Source organism: Anomaloglossus baeobatrachus, chromosome 3 (genome assembly GCF_048569485.1).
Source record: "Anomaloglossus baeobatrachus isolate aAnoBae1 chromosome 3, aAnoBae1.hap1, whole genome shotgun sequence".
Lineage (NCBI taxonomy): Eukaryota > Metazoa > Chordata > Amphibia > Anura > Aromobatidae > Anomaloglossus > Anomaloglossus baeobatrachus.
In genome coordinates, this window is record NC_134355.1 from 455,135,222 (window position 1) to 455,161,149 (window position 25,928).

The window sequence follows — 25,928 nt, forward strand, 5'->3', positions numbered from 1 at the left end:
ATTGCTCTGCAGTATCTGCTGATCACAGCTACAAGGCTGTAAACAGCAGATACGCTCTCTTTCTCTTTTGCTGTGCCGCTGGCACAGCGAAAGTGAAAGCAAGTCAGGTGTAGTACAGGAGTCATCACATGACCCTGTGCTACCATGACAACTATCGGGAGTCACATGATTGCGTTACGTGACTTCCGGTATCGGGCGGTAAGTAAATGTTTACCGCGATCACGCTTATAATGGCGCTGTCACACATTGACAGCGCCATATAAGGGGTTAAACGGCACGAGCAGATAACGATTCTGCTCGTGCCTAGCAGGCACACATCTCAGCTGTGAAAATCAGCTGAGATGTGTGCCGATCGCAGCATGACCAGGAAGTAGCTGCTGAGAGCGGTTGGTGGACGCTGCAGAGCCGAGGAGTTCAGCACCATGGACAGCAGTAGTAAAGGTGGGGGAGTAATGCCAGATGCAAACACGGATCACGGATCATAGATTGTACATGGACAATCCACGTGTGTCGTGAATCACGGAACACGGAGGGACATGTGCGTGTTTTACACGTCAGTGAAGAACGTCAGTGTTTTTCACTGAAGTGTGAAACGGGTCTAAGCTCAACTGTCCAGAAGATACACCTGCAAAATCTTAAAGGAATTACTGTATAAACTCTCAACAATGCAAAAAAGAAATAAATTAAAAAAAAAAAAATCAGAATTTTAAAGAATGAAAAATCCATACCGGTTAACATCGCTTCATTCACAGTACACCCTCCACTGATTAAAATGGCGTCACAAGGTAAGAAAAGCTTGTCTCCTCCCAAAACAATAACATCACCGGGAACCAAGGACTGAGATTGTACTTCTGTAAATTCTGTTAAAAAAAACCACAATAATTATTACATAAAAAAATATTGTATATATATATATATATATATATATATATATATATATATATATATATATATACACATACATATATATATATCTCTAGGAAAAGAAAAGCCAAATAATACTTAAGGGCATTTCCCATGTTTTTTTTTCCTTAAAGTTTTTTTGTACGAGCAGAGAGGTACCAACTCAAATTGAGCCATTGTGAATCCATTTTTTTAAGTTACAATTTCTGAAATGTTCAAGTTGCAGCTAAATATAATAATAGGAAATTTGATTCACTGGGATCGCATCCCCACCCCGAACCATTTAAAAAAATTGATAATGATTACATCAGCCATACTGTGAGCTCATATGATGATGATGCCTTTTGAAGCTCATTGGGCTTTTCTATAATGCCTTTCTGCTATTACATCACATGTTCAATGGGGATCTGGGGAAACGATTACATGTACTATTGGGGTACGTGCACACAATGCCTTTTTCAGGCAGACATCACCAGGAACCTACCTGAAAGAGCTCTAAAAAAATACCAAAAACAATGAAAATGAACACACCTATACTATGGGTATGCTTCTGTTGTATTAGCTTTTTTGGTTGTCACGTGTAGCTAACCTAGTATTTCTGATTAATTGTGTGATGCCCTGGCCTATCAGGTCGTCACAGGGTATTATGCAATCTGCCCTTCGGCATGATATCCACCTCCTCCTTGGTTACGGGTCCCTGACCTATGGTGTTGCTAAGAACAGGCTAATCAAAACCATAGGAACACTCTGCACCACACATACCAGACACACCAGTGGACAGCCTGAAGGGAATAGGGTTGGCCACTTGCGGGGTTGGTTAAGGGAAGGTCAGGAGTGTTAGGAGATAGTGAGTTGAGTAGTGACACTCGAGACACTCGAGAGGAGAGGTCAGGAACTGGGCTCCTTGTTACTACTGGGTGGCAGACATTGGTCTGGGCCTGGTAGGAGCTGGACCCTGGTCACAGAGAATCATGACAAGAGGCACGGACTATCGAGGAGGACAGCCGGCGGCCATCACTGGGCAGGGGCCAGGGCACGATGGGGTACGTGGACTCTAAGCTGGGAAGTAGCTTCAGGCATCCTGGTAATTTACCCGACGAGGATGGAGCCTTCAAGATCGGTTCTCCACCCGCTCCAAAATCGGGGTACTAGCGCAACGAAGTTGATAGGACTTTCCCACTGCATAGTCCAGAAAATACCATGCGTGTACCCTGAGAGCAAGCTCACTCCGTTAGCCATACGGGTGAGCGGCACCCGTTTAGTTTCATGCTAAAAGGGACCAACTAGAGAAGAGAGGTGCCAAGGTTAAGGTCACAGGCTAACAAGCAGCACCAATGGGCACGGGATTCAGGTGTGCTCCTTCCCTGCTGTAGTGGCATCAAGAACTTTGGTTTACCACGGTTGTTATCATCCGCGTTATTGGACTGAGTGAGTACGCAATTAACCCTTACCGGCCCGATGGCGCCTCCCCAGCACCATCACAGAGTCCCGGGGCATTCCCCCTACCCGTGGAGGGGTTAAACACCTGGCTGCCCACACCATTGCCACCAGGCACTCCCAGCCACAGCGGTGGTACTTCACCCTTGCCACGCACCACGGGTGGCGTCATGAACTTTCCACACCATCCCCTGTACATATCTCCCACTTTATTCGAGTGGCCACATGACCCCCGGGTCCGGAGACCCCTCGAGCCACAGCGGATCTGGATCCAAGCAGCATGGCTGCTGACGCGGGGACGGCACACCTCAAAACTTTTGGTGTCACGAACAGGATCTGAGTAAGACCCACTTACCTGGGTGACGTGCGCCTTGAAGCCGAAAACCGCGAGTCAAAATTCCTCTTCCCGCCAATTCCACCATTTTCCGCCATCTTTTCGTGCCAAAACGCCATCTTCCCCGTGAAAGCGCACAAAGCAGTAACCCTGCCTTTCGTCCTGAGCGTGAGGCCGGAACCAGAAGTTTGCAGAGGGCCACAGCGTGCGAAAGATTGCTGAGTGAAAACCGAGGGGGCGTGCCGGAATGTAACTACAGCGGAAGGTAAGCAGAGATGCCAGGATTCTGCCATCACGTTCCTGGACGACGCAAAAGCAAGATGGCGGAGCGAGACTGGTCACCGGAACGTGCTGTTCCCGGGACTGCGACATGGATAGAGGAAGAGACAGAGCAGCTGTGCAGGAGAATGCGGACGCAGTTCTTGTTCATCCTAAACCACTTGAGGGAAGAGATCAGGAGCCTGGCGATGGCGGTGCGAGCTTGTGAGATTAAAATCCCACAAGAAGAGAGGGTAAGCGGTTATCCAGTCCCCATTGATTGCTCAAATCCGGCCACAGCGGCTTAGGGATCTGGACCACCCCCGCTCGCGGTGAGCATTACACCATCAGCTACCCCGTCCTCCGGACGCCGAGCTGTCCACACCAATTCCGGCAGCGGAACCTTCGGTGCCTTTAAAGGATGCTCCAGCTGCAGAAATCACGGAGCTGTTCCTCATCCCTGTCATGACAGCGGTCATTCGGATACCGGCCAGACCAGACCCGGCCGCATCACCGGGCCCGTCCTCAGAAGCGGAGCACCCGGACCCTGCAACCCTGGCTGCGAAGCAGTCGGTCTTGCTACCTGCAGATTCGGAGGTGGAGCTTAAAGATCTACTGGTTCCACTGCAACGTGGCATCTCGACGGCTGTTGGGGCTTCAAGAGTCCACATCAAACCAGAGCCAACTAGGGAGCTGAGGCCGGACGCTGACGTCCCCTACTGGGAACGACATCACCAACAATTACAAGCTGAGATCATCACCCGAAACCAGTGACAACCGACACCAGTGATGACAACTCCAGACCAACGGCAGTGGGAGATCATTGCCCGTACACAAAGGGAGAATGAAAATCTGAGGAAAGCCACCTTTTGTGCTCGAGGGCTGCAACAAAGGGGTCTTGTGCGGCGCTTCAACCCTGAGAAGGGGTGGGGTTTCCTCTGGAAAGTGAGTCTCCCCGATGAAGAGATATCGAGCAGCATCTCCCAAGGGATCATCCAGGTCGAAATCTGGAGCCAGGGGAGGTAGTCACTTACACACTGCACTGGAGTGAGCGGAGCTAGTACGCCCTCGATGTGAAACGGCTCACTATGGTGAATGAGCAAGTTGTGCCTGCTGCTGCAGTTAACTATCAGCCTCCCAGTGAGTGGTACAGGTAGTTAAATGTTAAAAATGCCAGTAGTTTAACGATGCCATAGAAATGTTAGGTATCGGTGTTTTTCGTTTATTATTTTCCACAGTTTGTTATTTTCCATATAGAAATGTTAGTGAATAAGTGCCTAATTAACCAGTTTTAATGAACAGAGTGAAAATAACCAGATTTGCTAGAAAATTGCTAAAGAGTGTACATTCAGTACATGGACTTTGTTAGTTATATATATATATATATATATATATAATATAGTAAACATCGACCACGGTCACAGGACTGGCATGACCAACACAAACTTGTGTTTTGTACATAGTTGCACCTCCTGTGCCCACCAGAGTCGTCTAAAACAGCGCTCGGGACCTTAACCTGGTCACGGACCCACCATAGGTTTGCAGGGGTTCAGGTTGTTTGGGTGGTGGGTTAACGGGATCCGGGACATTGGGACTGGACTGTCATGGGTAGAGGTTGCAACGGAGCAGGTTGAGTCTCCGCTACCATTGAAACTGGTGGCGTCCCATCGTTGAGAGATGAACTCTTTACAGCTGGTAACGTTTAAGAAAAGTGCCTCACCTGCGTGGGATGAAAATGTTAATAAAAGTGTTAACCCCTTTTTCTTACTTTTCCACAGTTTAAAAAAAATAAACCTCTGGTGTCCTGTAGCTTGGGGACGAGCTACGTTTAACCAAGGGGGAATGTGACGCCCTGGCCTATCAGTTCGTCATAGGACATTGTGCAATCTGCCCTTCTGCATGGTGTCCATCTCCTCCTTGGTTATGGATCCCTAGCCTATGGTGTGGCTAAGAACAAGCTAATCAAAATCCTAGAAACACTCTGCACCACACCCATCAGACACACCAGTGGACAGCCTAAAGGGAATAGGGTTGGCCACTTGGGGGGTTGGTTAAGGGGAGTTTAGGAGTGTTAGGAGACAGTGAGTTGAGTAGTGACACTTGAGAGGAGAGGTCAGGAGCTATTCTCCTTGTTACTACTAGGTGGCAGACGTTGGTCTGGCCCTGGTAGGAGCTGGCCCCGGTCTCAGGGGATTTTGACAAGGGGCATGGACTGTTGAGGAGGACAGCCTGTGGCCTTGTGCCATCACCGGGCAGGGGCCAGGGCACAACGAGGTACGTAGACCCTAGTCTGGGAAGTAGCTTCAGGCGTCCTGGTAATTTATCAGATGAGAACGCAGCCTTCAAGATCCGTTCTCCACCTGCTCCAAAATCGGGATAGTAGCGCAATGAGGGGGATAGGAATTTCCAACTGCATAGTCCAGAAAATCCCAAGCGTGAACCCTGAGAGCAAGCTCACTCCATTAGCCATACAGGTGAGCGGTACCATTTAGTTTCATGCTAAAAGGGACCAACTAGAGAAGAGAGGTGCCAAAGTTAAGGTCACAGGCTAACAAGCAACACCAACGGGCACGGGATCCAGGCGTGCTCCCTCCCTGCTTCAGTGGCATCAAGAACTTTGGTTTACCACAGTTGTCAGCTTCAGCGTTATTGAACTGAGTGAGTACGCAATTAACCCTTACCGTCCCGACGGCACCTTCCTAGCGCCATACCCGAGTCACGGGGCATCCCCCCTACCCGTGGAGGGGTTAAACACCTGGCTGCCCACACCATCGCCACCGGGTACTCCCAGCCGCAGTGGTGGTACTTCACCCTTACCACACACCACTAGTGATGTCACGAACTTTCCACACCATCCCCTGTACATAGCCCCCCTTTATTCGAGTGGCTGCATGACCCCCTCGTCTGGAGACCCCTCGAGCCACCGCGGATCTGGATTCGAGCAGCCCGGCTGCTGACGCGGGGGCGGCACAGTTGCTTATTTTTGCAGGGTTGTTAAACTTTTTTGGGAAATTTATAATTGTGTAACTGGCAATGTGTGTTACACAATAAATAGGCCCTAGCAACATACATGGCAGTGTGAAAGAAAAAAAAAAAATACTACAGCTAAAAATATGGGAGGAAGTGATGTCACAAGTGGGGACTAGTGGTGGAAGTGACACTAAAGAGCCGAGGTGATGTCTTGCCAGCTGATCTTCTAGGTAAAATTTGCTTCTTCTGCTATCAGCTTGGGAGTAAGTTACCACTGATGTTGATGTAGGAGACTCAACAGTGCCTGACAGCTCAATTGGTGGTCATGGTAGGGGCAATTTCAATGTGTGGGTATTTCAGGTGTGGGAATCATTTTCCTCATTTCTGGAGGACTAAAGGGTACTTTACACGCTTCGCACCCACCCCCGTCGGTTGTGCGACACCAGCAAATCGCTGCCTGTGCCGCACAACCTCGCTTACCCCCGTCACACGCACTTACCTGCCCTGCGACGTGGCTCTGGCCGGCGATCCGCCTCCTTTCTAAGGGGGGCGGTTCATGCGGCGTCATAGCGACGTCACACGGCAGGCATCCAATAGAAGCGGAGGGGCGGAGACGAGCGGGACGTAACAGCCCGCTCACCTCCTTCCGCATTGCTGGTGGAGGCAGTTAAGGAGATGTTCGTCACTCCTGTCGTGTCACACAGAGCGATGTGTGGTGCCGCAGGAACGAGGAACAACATGGCTAATAAGCAGAGAATGATTTTTAGTTTCAGGACGACCTCTCCGTGGCAAACGATTTTGACTGCTTTTGCGATCGTTTAAGGTTGCTCGTACTTGTCACACACTGCGATATCATTAATGACGCCGAATGTGCGTCACAAACACCATGACCCCGACAATAATTTATTAACGATATCGCAGCGTGTAAAGCCCCCTTTACTGTTTCTCTGGAGGATGGTAGGAGCCAAAACTAATAACAGCTTCAACGTCTCAGGTCCTCTGGGCAGATGGTAAAGCCACAAATGGACAGGTCAACTCCAAAATTATCCCCGGCACTCCAAGAAGAAAGAAAACAATGTCTGGGTATCTTTGATGTTTTTTATTGTGTAATAGTCTTATCTCAACGTTTCGGTCACACCTTGACCTTTATCAAGAGAATATATCAGACTATAAAGAAAACATAAAAACAAAATTAATACATAACACAAGAGATAATTACCAGGAGACACAGCTCCGGTCACTTATATACAATGTACAAAAAAGAACATGTAACACGCATTACAGTTGCAGGGTGAAAAAAGTACAAACATATGGGGTAATAGCATATATATACCCAGGGAGAAGATTAGGACATCATCCGAAGAAATTTGTGTGCAAACTGAAAGTTTATCATGCATATGTATGAAGAGACGAACAAATGCACATACCTATGAGGCAGAGGAGTCAATATATGAACACTACTCGAAAAGGAGCGATACGAGTCACCACTCAAAAGGAGAGAATGATTGGTGCGTGTGAGCACTAGGTGAAAAAACAGGATAATCGTATTAAAAATCATGCAGTGAATCATGACATGTACACGACTATTGAGTGATTTGTGGGTACCTGTGACTAAACGATTGAAAGTCGGGGTCAGCCAGTCAAAGTCTTAAGGAAATCATGTAATGGTATATTACCAGGGTAGAAGATCACATGTCAAAGCTAGATATAAGTAAAAGAAGAGTGAAATGTAAAAGAAGAGAAAAGATTGTGGAAGGGGAGAGGGGAGGAGGGAGGGGAAGAGGGGGGGAAAAAAGTTCTCAGGGTAAGGAGAGATGTATAAGATATGTATAAGAAAAGGTACCTGTCCAATAGAGATAAAGAGTTTCAGTGGCTACCGTATAGGTACAGCGCCAATCTCATCCGGGAGGAGACAGCCTAATAGAGGAAGATGGAGTGAACATATCAGTAAGTGGAGAAACATGTATGTAAGGATAATTATACTATGTTCACTACCTGTCAACCGGCGTGGGAAGGTGTACAAGATATAATATGTATCCGGAAACCAGTGAAACTGATCTGGAATTGGCACAAGTTATCCAGTGGGTAATGCAAGTCTCCTATACTTGCTTTAAAACATATAGCCCATAATGGCGCAGGTTAATATTCTATAAGAGAGAAACAAATCTCTTTGAATAAGCAGTTCCACAAAATATGCAGCATAAGGTGAGGTAAAACCTCCATAGGAAATGACTCGCGCTTACTCACAATCTATAAACAGCCGTGAGGAGGAATTGTATAGGAGTCCTTGTTAAAGGTGGTAGTGGGATAGCAGGAGTTATCCTGATTGCCAATATCAGTGTCCTATATTCGTTGCGGACTTATGACATAAGAAACAAAGGTTAATGCAATGGTATGCCAACAATTTCTCAACCATAAGCAAAAATGGGTGAATCAAATAACAGTACCTCTGAAATGAAACAGCCTGTGTGAAGACAATGCCCTGTGCAGTAGGTTATTCCCAGGGGGGTTGCTTGGAAATGGAACGGTCAAAAAGACCCATGAGGAGCAAAGGGAACCTATAGTTGTAGAGACATAGATTATGGGTGAGCGAAATGAGGAAGTCATGTTAGGGAAGCCCGATGTATGGGGTGATACAGACCTGTGTCCAGAGGAGAAAGTGGCTGGCTGCTGCGCTGGTCTGTGCACTAATGCTGTCTTAAATGCAGGGTTAAATGAGAAGATCAGCTGCAGGTGAAGCTGACTTCCTCCTTTGTTATGTCTTGCATAGGGACGGTAGTGGTGAGAATTGTTACTGCGGCGCTATATCACACTGTGGACTGCTGGACACTGTGTGTCGCTACATTATACGGTGAGGAGTGGTATACAGACCTCCGTGATGTGAGGGAGTAAGTGCCTTTCATGTGACCGCTAGGACAGAAGAGTGAACCAGTGGTGTGTAGAAATCACGTGGTGAAAGGAGCCTAAAAGGAAGAAAAACAGATTAGTAGGCATCTGACAGGGAGAAAAAAAAAAACAAAAAAAACAACAACAAGTACCTTTTTAATTTGCCATGGATCTAAATCTAAAATCACTTACATATAATGATGTTATGTATTATATAGCTGTGAACATGTGGGTAGATAACACACAAAAACATACGAAACATAAAAATAGAGAGGTTTCTATGGACAGGAATCAAAGAGGACCACAACCAGATCCTGAATGTATTAAGTGTATCACAGATGAACCTCATATTCTCGGTTCAACCCACGGGGTTCCAGAGTACCCAGTGTGAAAATCCAGAATGCTTCTCTTTCTTTGAGTCTGCGGACCCTATCACCGCCCCTGCGCATTAATGGAACATACTCAATGACCTGGAATCTCAGTTGGGCTATTGTGTGATGGAAAGTGTCAAAGTGATGGGGGATGGGTAATAAAAGCTGCTTACATCTAATGGTTGATTTGTGTTTACTTATGCGGTCTCGGATATGTTGGGTAGTCTCCCCAACATATCCGAGACCGCAAGGACACTTGATCAAGTACACCACATAAGAAGACTCACAAGTATGGTACCCTCTAATAGTAAAGTTTTTGCCAGTATGAGGATGTGTGAATTTATTGCCCTTGGTAAGATTATTACATTGAAGACAGTGTAGACATGGAAAATTACCAGTTTTGGGTGGTCCCAAGAAGGTCTGTCGTGGTGAAATGGACGACCCTATGTCGGCTCTAATCAGACTATCCCTCAAGTTCCTCGCTCGTTTGTGACAAAAAATCGGGAGCTTCCCGAACTCCTTGATGGAAGGGTAAGCCTTCTGTAACAATGGCCAATGTCTTGTAATGATCTCCTTAAAAAGTGGCGCAAAAGGGTGATATGTCTGGACACAATCGATTCGTGGGGTATTGGCACCATCATCATCGCGGGCACGATGGAGGTTTTACCTCACCTTATGCTGCATATTTTGTGGAACTGCTTATTCAAAGAGATTTTTTTCTCTCTTATAGAATATTAACCTGCGCCATTATGGGCTATATGTTTTAAAGCAAGTATAGGAGACTTGCATTACCCACTGGATAACTTGTGCCAATTCCAGATCAGTTTCACTGGTTTCCGGATACATATTATATCTTGTACACCTTCCCACGCCGGTTGACAGGTAGTGAACATAGTATAATTATCCTTACATACACGTTTCTCCACTTACTGATATGTTCACTCCATCTTCCTCCATTAGGCTGTCTCCTCCCGGATGAGATTGGCGCTGTACCTATACGGTAGCCACTGAAACTCTTTATCTCTATTGGACAGGTACCTTTTCTTATACATATCTTATACATCTCTCCTTACCCTGAGAACTTTTCCCCCCCCCTCTTCCCCTCCCTCCTCCCCTCTCCCCTTCCACAATCTTTTCTCTTCTTTTACATTTCACTCTTCTTTTACTTATATCTAGCTTTGACATGTGATCTTCTACCCTGGTAATATACCATTACATGATTTCCTTAAGACTTTGACTGGCTGACCCCGACTTTCAATCGTTTAGTCACAGGTACCCACAAATCACTCAATAGTCGTGTACATGTCATGATTCACTGCATGATTTTTAATACGATTATCCTGTTTTTTCACCTAGTGCTCACACGCACCAATCATTCTCTCCTTTTGAGTGGTGACTCGTATCGCTCCTTTTCGAGTAGTGTTCATATATTGACTCCTCTGCCTCATAGGTATGTGCATTTGTTCGTCTCTTCATACATATGCATGATAAACTTTCAGTTTGCACACAAATTTCTTCGGATGATGTCCTAATCTTCTCCCTGGGTATATATATGCTATTACCCCATATGTTTGTACTTTTTTCACCCTGCAACTGTAATGCGTGTTACATGTTCTTTTTTGTACATTGTATATAAGTGACCGGAGCTGTGTCTCCTGGTAATTATCTCTTGTGTTATGTATTAATTTTGTTTTTATGTTTTCTTTATAGTCTGATATATTCTCTTGATAAAGGTCAAGGTGTGACCGAAACGTTGAGATAAGACTATTACACAATAAAAAACATCAAAGATACCCAGACATTGTTTTCTTTCTTCTTGGAGTGCCGGGGATAATTTTGGAGTTGAGTTGATTGTTTCTCCAGAGCACCCGAATATATATAGTGAGCCAGGTCTATACGATTTATTGGACTTTATTTTTTCCTGGGCTCCTATAATCCGCGTTTTTTCACATCAATGTCTTTCAATACTTTTTCATATGCTAATGAAGAGGTGACCAATATTCTTTCCAGAGTCACCACACCACGCACGTTTTTATCAGTTCCTACTGAAGAGATTCGTACTCGAGACTATGAAAAGGAATTAAAGAGATACACAGCCCTGGATTTACATTGCGCTACATTAGCGGAGTACCACAAAGTACAAAGAATCCCGAGAGGCCTCAGAGTACCCCTCCGTCCCACCTTATTTTCGGATAACTCCGAGTATTGTACCAAGTATGAAAGTATCTTAAACAAATGTTCGATGGACGTAATCATATTGACCATTGAATTTCTCCAGAAAGAGATAAGTGAGTTGGAACCCAAAATTAAATCCATTGAAGATCAATTTTCTAACACCTTACCAAGTGCCGAGTGGGACAGACTGAGACAGAAAACTAAGGAGTCTATTGACGCCTTCCAGAAGAACTTACAAGAACGCAAACGAACTAAGTTCATCAGGGACCAAGAGGATTACCTCAAAGATCGTGTCTACAGGTGGCGTTCACAGGACATTAATCCTCCCCGCCGCTCCAATTTTTACAGATTCTCGGCCTCCTCTGGTTCTGACAGTGACTCCTATCCCACGTCATCCAATCGTTTTTTAGAGGCCAGACACACCCCAGGAGAAAAACGAGGAGGAGCCAGAGGAAGACCAGGTCACTTCCCTCGCATGCAGACTCGATCTCAGGTATGACCATTGCAAATGATAGCATTGGTGATAACTTGGTGTTTAACATCTCATCATATAATCTTTCACCCATTGAGTCACAGGTGTTGCAAAGAGGTCTCTCGTTTTGTCCTACCCCTAAGTTCAATCCCTTTCAGTTAGATCAGGAGATGAGACGCTTTTTCAGGAATCTTCGTCTTAAAGCCCATTTTGCCTCCTCAGAGGGAGACACAACCCCTGAGGATGTAAGTCAAGGTTCTGGCACATTCAGTCTCAGGGATCTTAAACTCAGTCTCACTAGTACCTTTCATCCCCCCAGATCATATCATCCCGTTGAGACCTATATTTCTCTGGTCTCCAATGACATGAATAGCATTTTGAAGGATATTGATAAGGGTCAGTATAAGATCAGACATAACAATACTCCTGAGGAAGACAAGGCCATCAGGGGACTCAAAGATAATAAAAGTATAGTAATTAAACCAGCCGACAAAGGGGGTTCTATTGTCATTCTTGACAAAACATTATCTTTCCGAGATTTACAGGCAATTACGTGACAGCTCTACCTATTTGCCCGTTCCTAGAGACCCTACTTCTCAAATACGTGATCGGATCAGGGACATTGTGGATTACCACTTCTCACAAGGTACGATTGATAAGAGACTGGCTGAGTATCTTATCAAATCTAACCCCGTAACACCCGTCTTCTATGTTCTACCTAAGATCCACAAGAATTTACAGCAACCTCCCGGACGACCCATTGTAGCCTCCACCGAATCGATTCTTTCACCATTGGCCATTTCCTTGGATAAAATTCTCACACTACTAATTCCTGTGATACCGTCATACCTGAAGGACACGTCCGATTTTCTTTCTCACATCAGATCCTTCACTTCTCTGCCCCCCAACTGTCTTCTGGTAACATTTGATGTAGATAGTCTCTACACAAGCATAGCACACAGTGATGGCATCCAAGCCGTCAACTGGTTTTTGGAACTTTATGGGTCATTGTCCCCTCTACAACACTCATTTTGTCTTGACCTTCTGCAACTAGTATTGGGTAATAACTTCTTCCTCTTCGAGGATCAGTTTTATATGCAGCAACGTGGTACAGCAATGGGTTCTAACGTAGCGCCCCCATACGCAAATATCTACATGGCGCATTTCGAGGATACATTTGTGTACAATCACTCACTTTGGAAACAACATGCCATTGGATGGAGGAGATATATTGATGACATTTTCGTAATTTGGCAAGGTGATCCTCTATCCCTAGACACCTTTCATCAATATATCTCTTCCGCCCGTCCGGGACTTACCTTCACGGTACACAGCGATCCCTTCCAAATCAACTTTCTGGACACCCTCGTCATCTTATCCTCTGAAGGGACCATTACAACCGATCTATACGTCAAACCCACTGACAAAAACAGCCTCTTGCTGTATTCAAGCTGCCACCCTCCACACATCAAAAAATCACTACCCATTTCACAGCATAAGAGAGTGGAAAGGATCGTTTCTGACCCTCAGACACAATCATCTAGGTTTCGTGAGATGGGAGATAAATTCCTCTCACGAGGCTACCCTTCCTCTGTGGCCTTTAACCGTTCAACCCGTGCCCGCGATGATGGTGCCAATACCCCACGAATCCATTGTGTCCAGACATATCACCCTTTTGCGCCACTTTTTAAGGAGATCATTACAAGACATTGGCCATTGTTACAGAAGGCTTACCCTTCCATCAAGGAGTTCGGGAAGCTCCCGATTTTTTGTCACAAACGAGCGAGGAACTTGAGGGATAGTCTGATTAGAGCCGACATAGGGTCGTCCATTTCACCACGACAGACCTTCTTGGGACCACCCAAAACTGGTAATTTTCCATGTCTACACTGTCTTCAATGTAATAATCTTACCAAGGGCAATAAATTCACACATCCTCATACTGGCAAAAACTTTACTATTAGAGGGTACCATACTTGTGAGTCTTCTTATGTGGTGTACTTGATCAAGTGTCCTTGCGGTCTCGGATATGTTGGGGAGACTACCCAACATATCCGAGACCGCATAAGTAAACACAAATCAACCATTAGATGTAAGCAGCTTTTACTACCCATCCCCCATCACTTTGACACTTTCCATCACACAGTAGCCCAACTGAGATTCCAGGTCATTGAGCATGTTCCATTAATGCGCAGGGGCGGTGATAGGGTCCGCAGACTCAAAGAAAGAGAAGCATTCTGGATTTTCACACTGGGTACTCTGGAACCCCGTGGGTTGAACCGAGAATATGAGGTTCATCTGTGATACACTTAATACATTCAGGATCTGGTTGTGGTCCTCTTTGATTCCTGTCCATAGAAACCTCTCTATTTTTATGTTTCGTATGTTTTTGTGTGTTATCTACCCACATGTTCACAGCTATATAATACATAACATCATTATATGTAAGTGATTTTAGATTTAGATCCATGGCAAATTAAAAAGGTACTTGTTGTTGTTTTTTTTTTTTTTTTTTTCTCCCTGTCAGATGCCTACTAATCTGTTTTTCTTCCTTTTAGGCTCCTTTCACCACGTGATTTCTACACACCACTGGTTCACTCTTCTGTCCTAGCGGTCACATGAAAGGCACTTACTCCCTCACATCACGGAGGTCTGTATACCACTCCTCACCGTATAATGTAGCGACACACAGTGTCCAGCAGTCCACAGTGTGATATAGCGACGCAGTAACAATTCTCACCACTACCGTCCCTATGCAAGACATAACAAAGGAGGAAGTCAGCTTCACCTGCAGCTGATCTTCTCATTTAACCCTGCATTTAAGACAGCATTAGTGCACAGACCAGCGCAGCAGCCAGCCACTTTCTCCTCTGGACACAGGTCTGTATCACCCCATACATCGGGCTTCCCTAACATGACTTCCTCATTTCGCTCACCCATAATCTATGTCTCTACAACTATAGGTTCCCTTTGCTCCTCATGGGTCTTTTTGACCGTTCCATTTCCAAGCAACCCCCCTGGGAATAACCTACTGCACAGGGCATTGTCTTCACACAGGCTGTTTCATTTCAGAGGTACTGTTATTTGATTCACCCATTTTTGCTTATGGTTGAGAAATTGTTGGCATACCATTGCATTAACCTTTGTTTCTTATGTCATAAGTCCGCAACGAATATAGGACACTGATATTGGCAATCAGGATAACTCCTGCTATCCCACTACCACCTTTAACAAGGACTCCTATACAATTCCTCCTCACGGCTGTTTATAGATTGTGAGTAAGCGCGAGTCATTTCCTATGGAGGTTTTACCTCACCTTATGCTGCATATTTTGTGGAACTGCTTATTCAAAGAGATTTGTTTCTCTCTTATAGAATATTAACCTGCGCCATTATGGGCTATATGTTTTAAAGCAAGTATAGGAGACTTGCATTACCCACTGGATAACTTGTGCCAATTCCAGATCAGTTTCACTGGTTTCCGGATACATATTATATCTTGTACACCTTCCCACGCCGGTTGACAGGTAGTGAACATAGTATAATTATCCTTACATACACGTTTCTCCACTTACTGATATGTTCACTCCATCTTCCTCTATTAGGCTGTCTCCTCCCGGATGAGATTGGCGCTGTACCTATACGGTAGCCACTGAAACTCTTTATCTCTATTGGACAGGAACCTTTTCTTATACATATCTTATACATCTCTCCTTACCCTGAGAACTTTTTTCCCTCCCTCCTCCCCTCTCCCCTTCCACAATCTTTTCTCTTCTTTTACATTTCACTCTTCTTTTACTTATATCTAGCTTTGACATGTGATCTTCTACCCTGGTAATATACCATTACATGATTTCCTTAAGACTTTGACTGGCTGACCCCGACTTTCAATCGTTTAGTCACAGGTACCCACAAATCACTCAATAGTCGTGACTGCCAGGTAAGGGGACTTATAGCTGCAATGCCCCTAAAATTCCACGGGGGAACACTATTCTCCTTAAGGAGACTTTGCAAGCCAGTCTGGCTGCCAGGTAAGGGGACTTATAGCTGCAATGCCCCTCTGGGAAATATTCAAATTGTCTCTCCAGTAAAGGAGACAAACTCTAGCACAGCGCCACCTATTGGAAGTAGCGATCCTAAAAGTCACAAGTGGATTTTTGACAATCCTTTGCAATATGACTCAGGATATATAAGCCAGATCAGAATCCCAATTTGCAGACACGGTGTTTCGGGGTGCTTGCCCCTCGTCAGTGCAAAGTATGGGGGTGTCTGATCTGGCTCATGAGAAAGCTATGTGGGGACCACGGGGGAACACTATTCTCCTTAAGGAGACTTTGCAAGCCAGTCTGGCTGCCAGGTAAGGGGACTTATAGCTGCAATGCCCCTAAAATTCCACGGGGGAACACTATTCTCCTTAAGGAGACTTTGCAAGCCAGTCTGGCTGCCAGGTAAGGGGACTTATAGCTGCAATGCCCCTCTGGGAAATATTCAAATTGTCTCTCCAGTAAAGGAGACAAACTCTAGCACAGCGCCACCTATTGGAAGTAGCGATCCTAAAAGTCACAAGTGGATTTTTGACAATCCTTTGCAATATGACTCAGGATATATAAGCCAGATCAGAATCCCAATTTGCAGACACGGTGTTTCGGGGTGCTTGCCCCTCGTCAGTGCAAAGTATGGGGGTGTCTGATCTGGCTCATGAGAAAGCTATGTGGGGACCACGGGGGAACACTATTCTCCTTAAGGAGACTTTGCAAGCCAGTCTGGCTGCCAGGTAAGGGGACTTATAGCTGCAATGCCCCTAAAATTCCACGGGGGAACACTATTCTCCTTAAGGAGACTTTGCAAGCCAGTCTGGCTGCCAGGTAAGGGGACTTATAGCTGCAATGCCCCTCTGGGAAATATTCAAATTGTCTCTCCAGTAAAGGAGACAAACTCTAGCACAGCGCCACCTATTGGAAGTAGCGATCCTAAAAGTCACAAGTGGATTTTTGACAATCCTTTGCAATATGACTCAGGATATATAAGCCAGATCAGAATCCCAATTTGCAGACACGGTGTTTCGGGGTGCTTGCCCCTCGTCAGTGCAAAGTATGGGGGTGTCTGATCTGGCTCATGAGAAAGCTATGTGGGGACCACGGGGGAACACTATTCTCCTTAAGGAGACTTTGCAAGCCAGTCTGGCTGCCAGGTAAGGGGACTTATAGCTGCAATGCCCCTAAAATTCCACGGGGGAACACTATTCTCCTTAAGGAGACTTTGCAAGCCAGTCTGGCTGCCAGGTAAGGGGACTTATAGCTGCAATGCCCCTCTGGGAAATATTCAAATTGTCTCTCCAGTAAAGGAGACAAACTCTAGCACAGCGCCACCTATTGGAAGTAGCGATCCTAAAAGTCACAAGTGGATTTTTGACAATCCTTTGCAATATGACTCAGGATATATAAGCCAGATCAGAATCCCAATTTGCAGACACGGTGTTTCGGGGTGCTTGCCCCTCGTCAGTGCAAAGTATGGGGGTGTCTGATCTGGCTCATGAGAAAGCTATGTGGGGACCACGGGGGAACACTATTCTCCTTAAGGAGACTTTGCAAGCCAGTCTGGCTGCCAGGTAAGGGGACTTATAGCTGCAATGCCCCTAAAATTCCACGGGGGAACACTATTCTCCTTAAGGAGACTTTGCAAGCCAGTCTGGCTGCCAGGTAAGGGGACTTATAGCTGCAATGCCCCTCTGGGAAATATTCAAATTGTCTCTCCAGTAAAGGAGACAAACTCTAGCACAGCGCCACCTATTGGAAGTAGCGATCCTAAAAGTCACAAGTGGATTTTTGACAATCCTTTGCAATATGACTCAGGATATATAAGCCAGATCAGAATCCCAATTTGCAGACACGGTGTTTCGGGGTGCTTGCCCCTCGTCAGTGCAAAGTATGGGGGTGTCTGATCTGGCTCATGAGAAAGCTATGTGGGGACCACGGGGGAACACTATTCTCCTTAAGGAGACTTTGCAAGCCAGTCTGGCTGCCAGGTAAGGGGACTTATAGCTGCAATGCCCCTAAAATTCCACGGGGGAACACTATTCTCCTTAAGGAGACTTTGCAAGCCAGTCTGGCTGCCAGGTAAGGGGACTTATAGCTGCAATGCCCCTCTGGGAAATATTCAAATTGTCTCTCCAGTAAAGGAGACAAACTCTAGCACAGCGCCACCTATTGGAAGTAGCGATCCTAAAAGTCACAAGTGGATTTTTGACAATCCTTTGCAATATGACTCAGGATATATAAGCCAGATCAGAATCCCAATTTGCAGACACGGTGTTTCGGGGTGCTTGCCCCTCGTCAGTGCAAAGTATGGGGGTGTCTGATCTGGCTCATGAGAAAGCTATGTGGGGACCACGGGGGAACACTATTCTCCTTAAGGAGACTTTGCAAGCCAGTCTGGCTGCCAGGTAAGGGGACTTATAGCTGCAATGCCCCTAAAATTCCACGGGGGAACACTATTCTCCTTAAGGAGACTTTGCAAGCCAGTCTGGCTGCCAGGTAAGGGGACTTATAGCTGCAATGCCCCTCTGGGAAATATTCAAATTGTCTCTCCAGTAAAGGAGACAAACTCTAGCACAGCGCCACCTATTGGAAGTAGCGATCCTAAAAGTCACAAGTGGATTTTTGACAATCCTTTGCAATATGACTCAGGATATATAAGCCAGATCAGAATCCCAATTTGCAGACACGGTGTTTCGGGGTGCTTGCCCCTCGTCAGTGCAAAGTATGGGGGTGTCTGATCTGGCTCATGAGAAAGCTATGTGGGGACCACGGGGGAACACTATTCTCCTTAAGGAGACTTTGCAAGCCAGTCTGGCTGCCAGGTAAGGGGACTTATAGCTGCAATGCCCCTAAAATTCCACGGGGGAACACTATTCTCCTTAAGGAGACTTTGCAAGCCAGTCTGGCTGCCAGGTAAGGGGACTTATAGCTGCAATGCCCCTCTGGGAAATATTCAAATTGTCTCTCCAGTAAAGGAGACAAACTCTAGCACAGCGCCACCTATTGGAAGTAGCGATCCTAAAAGTCACAAGTGGATTTTTGACAATCCTTTGCAATATGACTCAGGATATATAAGCCAGATCAGAATCCCAATTTGCAGACACGGTGTTTCGGGGTGCTTGCCCCTCGTCAGTGCAAAGTATGGGGGTGTCTGATCTGGCTCATGAGAAAGCTATGTGGGGACCACGGGGGAACACTATTCTCCTTAAGGAGACTTTGCAAGCCAGTCTGGCTGCCAGGTAAGGGGACTTATAGCTGCAATGCCCCTAAAATTCCACGGGGGAACACTATTCTCCTTAAGGAGACTTTGCAAGCCAGTCTGGCTGCCAGGTAAGGGGACTTATAGCTGCAATGCCCCTCTGGGAAATATTCAAATTGTCTCTCCAGTAAAGGAGACAAACTCTAGCACAGCGCCACCTATTGGAAGTAGCGATCCTAAAAGTCACAAGTGGATTTTTGACAATCCTTTGCAATATGACTCAGGATATATAAGCCAGATCAGAATCCCAATTTGCAGACACGGTGTTTCGGGGTGCTTGCCCCTCGTCAGTGCAAAGTATGGGGGTGTCTGATCTGGCTCATGAGAAAGCTATGTGGGGACCACGGGGGAACACTATTCTCCTTAAGGAGACTTTGCAAGCCAGTCTGGCTGCCAGGTAAGGGGACTTATAGCTGCAATGCCCCTAAAATTCCACGGGGGAACACTATTCTCCTTAAGGAGACTTTGCAAGCCAGTCTGGCTGCCAGGTAAGGGGACTTATAGCTGCAATGCCCCTCTGGGAAATATTCAAATTGTCTCTCCAGTAAAGGAGACAAACTCTAGCACAGCGCCACCTATTGGAAGTAGCGATCCTAAAAGTCACAAGTGGATTTTTGACAATCCTTTGCAATATGACTCAGGATATATAAGCCAGATCAGAATCCCAATTTGCAGACACGGTGTTTCGGGGTGCTTGCCCCTCGTCAGTGCAAAGTATGGGGGTGTCTGATCTGGCTCATGAGAAAGCTATGTGGGGACCACGGGGGAACACTATTCTCCTTAAGGAGACTTTGCAAGCCAGTCTGGCTGCCAGGTAAGGGGACTTATAGCTGCAATGCCCCTAAAATTCCACGGGGGAACACTATTCTCCTTAAGGAGACTTTGCAAGCCAGTCTGGCTGCCAGGTAAGGGGACTTATAGCTGCAATGCCCCTCTGGGAAATATTCAAATTGTCTCTCCAGTAAAGGAGACAAACTCTAGCACAGCGCCACCTATTGGAAGTAGCGATCCTAAAAGTCACAAGTGGATTTTTGACAATCCTTTGCAATATGACTCAGGATATATAAGCCAGATCAGAATCCCAATTTGCAGACACGGTGTTTCGGGGTGCTTGCCCCTCGTCAGTGCAAAGTATGGGGGTGTCTGATCTGGCTCATGAGAAAGCTATGTGGGGACCACGGGGGAACACTATTCTCCTTAAGGAGACTTTGCAAGCCAGTCTGGCTGCCAGGTAAGGGGACTTATAGCTGCAATGCCCCTAAAATTCCACGGGGGAACACTATTCTCCTTAAGGAGACTTTGCAAGCCAGTCTGGCTGCCAGGTAAGGGGACTTATAGCTGCAATGCCCCTCTGGGAAATATTCAAATTGTCTCTCCAGTAAAGGAGACAAACTCTAGCACAGCGCCACCTATTGGAAGTAGCGATCCTAAAAGTCACAAGTGGATTTTTGACAATCCTTTGCAATATGACTCAGGATATATAAGCCAGATCAGAATCCCAATTTGCAGACACGGTGTTTCGGGGTGCTTGCCCCTCGTCAGTGCAAAGTATGGGGGTGTCTGATCTGGCTCATGAGAAAGCTATGTGGGGACCACGGGGGAACACTATTCTCCTTAAGGAGACTTTGCAAGCCAGTCTGGCTGCCAGGTAAGGGGACTTATAGCTGCAATGCCCCTAAAATTCCACGGGGGAACACTATTCTCCTTAAGGAGACTTTGCAAGCCAGTCTGGCTGCCAGGTAAGGGGACTTATAGCTGCAATGCCCCTCTGGGAAATATTCAAATTGTCTCTCCAGTAAAGGAGACAAACTCTAGCACAGCGCCACCTATTGGAAGTAGCGATCCTAAAAGGATTGTCAAAAATCCACTTGTGACTTTTAGGATCGCTACTTCCAATAGGTGGCGCTGTGCTAGAGTTTGTCTCCTTTACTGGAGAGACAATTTGAATATTTCCCAGAGGGGCATTGCAGCTATAAGTCCCCTTACCTGGCAGCCAGACTGGCTTGCAAAGTCTCCTTAAGGAGAATAGTGTTCCCCCGTGGAATTTTAGGGGCATTGCAGCTATAAGTCCCCTTACCTGGCAGCCAGACTGGCTTGCAAAGTCTCCTTAAGGAGAATAGTGTTCCCCCGTGGTCCCCACATAGCTTTCTCATGAGCCAGATCAGACACCCCCATACTTTGCACTGACGAGGGGCAAGCACCCCGAAACACCGTGTCTGCAAATTGGGATTCTGATCTGGCTTATATATCCTGAGTCATATTGCAAAGGATTGTCAAAAATCCACTTGTGACTTTTAGGATCGCTACTTCCAATAGGTGGCGCTGTGCTAGAGTTTGTCTCCTTTACTGGAGAGACAATTTGAATATTTCCCAGAGGGGCATTGCAGCTATAAGTCCCCTTACCTGGCAGCCAGACTGGCTTGCAAAGTCTCCTTAAGGAGAATAGTGTTCCCCCGTGGAATTTTAGGGGCATTGCAGCTATAAGTCCCCTTACCTGGCAGCCAGACTGGCTTGCAAAGTCTCCTTAAGGAGAATAGTGTTCCCCCGTGGTCCCCACATAGCTTTCTCATGAGCCAGATCAGACACCCCCATACTTTGCACTGACGAGGGGCAAGCACCCCGAAACACCGTGTCTGCAAATTGGGATTCTGATCTGGCTTATATATCCTGAGTCATATTGCAAAGGATTGTCAAAAATCCACTTGTGACTTTTAGGATCGCTACTTCCAATAGGTGGCGCTGTGCTAGAGTTTGTCTCCTTTACTGGAGAGACAATTTGAATATTTCCCAGAGGGGCATTGCAGCTATAAGTCCCCTTACCTGGCAGCCAGACTGGCTTGCAAAGTCTCCTTAAGGAGAATAGTGTTCCCCCGTGGAATTTTAGGGGCATTGCAGCTATAAGTCCCCTTACCTGGCAGCCAGACTGGCTTGCAAAGTCTCCTTAAGGAGAATAGTGTTCCCCCGTGGTCCCCACATAGCTTTCTCATGAGCCAGATCAGACACCCCCATACTTTGCACTGACGAGGGGCAAGCACCCCGAAACACCGTGTCTGCAAATTGGGATTCTGATCTGGCTTATATATCCTGAGTCATATTGCAAAGGATTGTCAAAAATCCACTTGTGACTTTTAGGATCGCTACTTCCAATAGGTGGCGCTGTGCTAGAGTTTGTCTCCTTTACTGGAGAGACAATTTGAATATTTCCCAGAGGGGCATTGCAGCTATAAGTCCCCTTACCTGGCAGCCAGACTGGCTTGCAAAGTCTCCTTAAGGAGAATAGTGTTCCCCCGTGGAATTTTAGGGGCATTGCAGCTATAAGTCCCCTTACCTGGCAGCCAGACTGGCTTGCAAAGTCTCCTTAAGGAGAATAGTGTTCCCCCGTGGTCCCCACATAGCTTTCTCATGAGCCAGATCAGACACCCCCATACTTTGCACTGACGAGGGGCAAGCACCCCGAAACACCGTGTCTGCAAATTGGGATTCTGATCTGGCTTATATATCCTGAGTCATATTGCAAAGGATTGTCAAAAATCCACTTGTGACTTTTAGGATCGCTACTTCCAATAGGTGGCGCTGTGCTAGAGTTTGTCTCCTTTACTGGAGAGACAATTTGAATATTTCCCAGAGGGGCATTGCAGCTATAAGTCCCCTTACCTGGCAGCCAGACTGGCTTGCAAAGTCTCCTTAAGGAGAATAGTGTTCCCCCGTGGAATTTTAGGGGCATTGCAGCTATAAGTCCCCTTACCTGGCAGCCAGACTGGCTTGCAAAGTCTCCTTAAGGAGAATAGTGTTCCCCCGTGGTCCCCACATAGCTTTCTCATGAGCCAGATCAGACACCCCCATACTTTGCACTGACGAGGGGCAAGCACCCCGAAACACCGTGTCTGCAAATTGGGATTCTGATCTGGCTTATATATCCTGAGTCATATTGCAAAGGATTGTCAAAAATCCACTTGTGACTTTTAGGATCGCTACTTCCAATAGGTGGCGCTGTGCTAGAGTTTGTCTCCTTTACTGGAGAGACAATTTGAATATTTCCCAGAGGGGCATTGCAGCTATAAGTCCCCTTACCTGGCAGCCAGACTGGCTTGCAAAGTCTCCTTAAGGAGAATAGTGTTCCCCCGTGGAATTTTAGGGGCATTGCAGCTATAAGTCCCCTTACCTGGCAGCCAGACTGGCTTGCAAAGTCTCCTTAAGGAGAATAGTGTTCCCCCGTGGTCCCCACATAGCTTTCTCATGAGCCAGATCAGACACCCCCATACTTTGCACTGACGAGGGGCAAGCACCCCGAAACACCGTGTCTGCAAATTGGGATTCTGATCTGGCTTATATATCCTGAGTCATATTGCAAAGGATTGTCAAAAATCCACTTGTGACTTTTAGGATCGCTACTTCCAATAGGTGGCGCTGTGCTAGAGTTTGTCTCCTTTACTGGAGAGACAATTTGAATATTTCCCAGAGGGGCATTGCAGCTATAAGTCCCCTTACCTGGCAGCCAGACTGGCTTGCAAAGTCTCCTTAAGGAGAATAGTGTTCCCCCGTGGAATTTTAGGGGCATTGCAGCTATAAGTCCCCTTACCTGGCAGCCAGACTGGCTTGCAAAGTCTCCTTAAGGAGAATAGTGTTCCCCCGTGGTCCCCACATAGCTTTCTCATGAGCCAGATCAGACACCCCCATACTTTGCACTGACGAGGGGCAAGCACCCCGAAACACCGTGTCTGCAAATTGGGATTCTGATCTGGCTTATATATCCTGAGTCATATTGCAAAGGATTGTCAAAAATCCACTTGTGACTTTTAGGATCGCTACTTCCAATAGGTGGCGCTGTGCTAGAGTTTGTCTCCTTTACTGGAGAGACAATTTGAATATTTCCCAGAGGGGCATTGCAGCTATAAGTCCCCTTACCTGGCAGCCAGACTGGCTTGCAAAGTCTCCTTAAGGAGAATAGTGTTCCCCCGTGGAATTTTAGGGGCATTGCAGCTATAAGTCCCCTTACCTGGCAGCCAGACTGGCTTGCAAAGTCTCCTTAAGGAGAATAGTGTTCCCCCGTGGTCCCCACATAGCTTTCTCATGAGCCAGATCAGACACCCCCATACTTTGCACTGACGAGGGGCAAGCACCCCGAAACACCGTGTCTGCAAATTGGGATTCTGATCTGGCTTATATATCCTGAGTCATATTGCAAAGGATTGTCAAAAATCCACTTGTGACTTTTAGGATCGCTACTTCCAATAGGTGGCGCTGTGCTAGAGTTTGTCTCCTTTACTGGAGAGACAATTTGAATATTTCCCAGAGGGGCATTGCAGCTATAAGTCCCCTTACCTGGCAGCCAGACTGGCTTGCAAAGTCTCCTTAAGGAGAATAGTGTTCCCCCGTGGAATTTTAGGGGCATTGCAGCTATAAGTCCCCTTACCTGGCAGCCAGACTGGCTTGCAAAGTCTCCTTAAGGAGAATAGTGTTCCCCCGTGGTCCCCACATAGCTTTCTCATGAGCCAGATCAGACACCCCCATACTTTGCACTGACGAGGGGCAAGCACCCCGAAACACCGTGTCTGCAAATTGGGATTCTGATCTGGCTTATATATCCTGAGTCATATTGCAAAGGATTGTCAAAAATCCACTTGTGACTTTTAGGATCGCTACTTCCAATAGGTGGCGCTGTGCTAGAGTTTGTCTCCTTTACTGGAGAGACAATTTGAATATTTCCCAGAGGGGCATTGCAGCTATAAGTCCCCTTACCTGGCAGCCAGACTGGCTTGCAAAGTCTCCTTAAGGAGAATAGTGTTCCCCCGTGGAATTTTAGGGGCATTGCAGCTATAAGTCCCCTTACCTGGCAGCCAGACTGGCTTGCAAAGTCTCCTTAAGGAGAATAGTGTTCCCCCGTGGTCCCCACATAGCTTTCTCATGAGCCAGATCAGACACCCCCATACTTTGCACTGACGAGGGGCAAGCACCCCGAAACACCGTGTCTGCAAATTGGGATTCTGATCTGGCTTATATATCCTGAGTCATATTGCAAAGGATTGTCAAAAATCCACTTGTGACTTTTAGGATCGCTACTTCCAATAGGTGGCGCTGTGCTAGAGTTTGTCTCCTTTACTGGAGAGACAATTTGAATATTTCCCAGAGGGGCATTGCAGCTATAAGTCCCCTTACCTGGCAGCCAGACTGGCTTGCAAAGTCTCCTTAAGGAGAATAGTGTTCCCCCGTGGAATTTTAGGGGCATTGCAGCTATAAGTCCCCTTACCTGGCAGCCAGACTGGCTTGCAAAGTCTCCTTAAGGAGAATAGTGTTCCCCCGTGGTCCCCACATAGCTTTCTCATGAGCCAGATCAGACACCCCCATACTTTGCACTGACGAGGGGCAAGCACCCCGAAACACCGTGTCTGCAAATTGGGATTCTGATCTGGCTTATATATCCTGAGTCATATTGCAAAGGATTGTCAAAAATCCACTTGTGACTTTTAGGATCGCTACTTCCAATAGGTGGCGCTGTGCTAGAGTTTGTCTCCTTTACTGGAGAGACAATTTCAATAGTCGTGTACATGTCATGATTCACTGCATGATTTTTAATACGATTATCCTGTTTTTTCACCTAGTGCTCACACGCACCAATCATTCTCTCCTTTTGAGTGGTGACTCGTATCGCTCCTTTTCGAGTAGTGTTCATATATTGACTCCTCTGCCTCATAGGTATGTGCATTTGTTCGTCTCTTCATACATATGCATGATAAACTTTCAGTTTGCACACAAATTTCTTCGGATGATGTCCTAATCTTCTCCCTGGGTATATATATGCTATTACCCCATATGTTTGTACTTTTTTC

General features: G+C 46.4%; 1 protein-coding gene and 2 long non-coding RNA genes across 3 annotated transcripts in view; 1 reads left to right on the forward strand and 2 right to left on the reverse strand.

Moving 5' to 3' along the window:
* LOC142296638 (putative cation-transporting ATPase 13A4) overlaps positions 1-25,928 on the reverse strand; it is a 523,287-nt gene that overhangs the window by 329,439 nt on the left and 167,920 nt on the right. The window contains exon 9 of the mRNA XM_075340491.1: positions 729-860. Coding sequence (XP_075196606.1) covers positions 729-860 — 132 coding nt within the window. The remainder of the gene's footprint in view (positions 1-728; positions 861-25,928) is intronic.
* On the reverse strand, positions 7,316-8,041 carry LOC142296639 (uncharacterized). Its single transcript, XR_012751663.1, has 4 exons — positions 7,898-8,041; positions 7,746-7,819; positions 7,508-7,603; positions 7,316-7,423 (listed from the first exon to the last, which is right to left on the reverse strand). It is a non-coding gene; the product is annotated as an uncharacterized LOC142296639 (long non-coding RNA).
* LOC142296640 (uncharacterized) lies at positions 9,917-10,623 on the forward strand. Its single transcript, XR_012751664.1, has 4 exons — positions 9,917-10,041; positions 10,120-10,193; positions 10,336-10,431; positions 10,516-10,623. It is a non-coding gene; the product is annotated as an uncharacterized LOC142296640 (long non-coding RNA).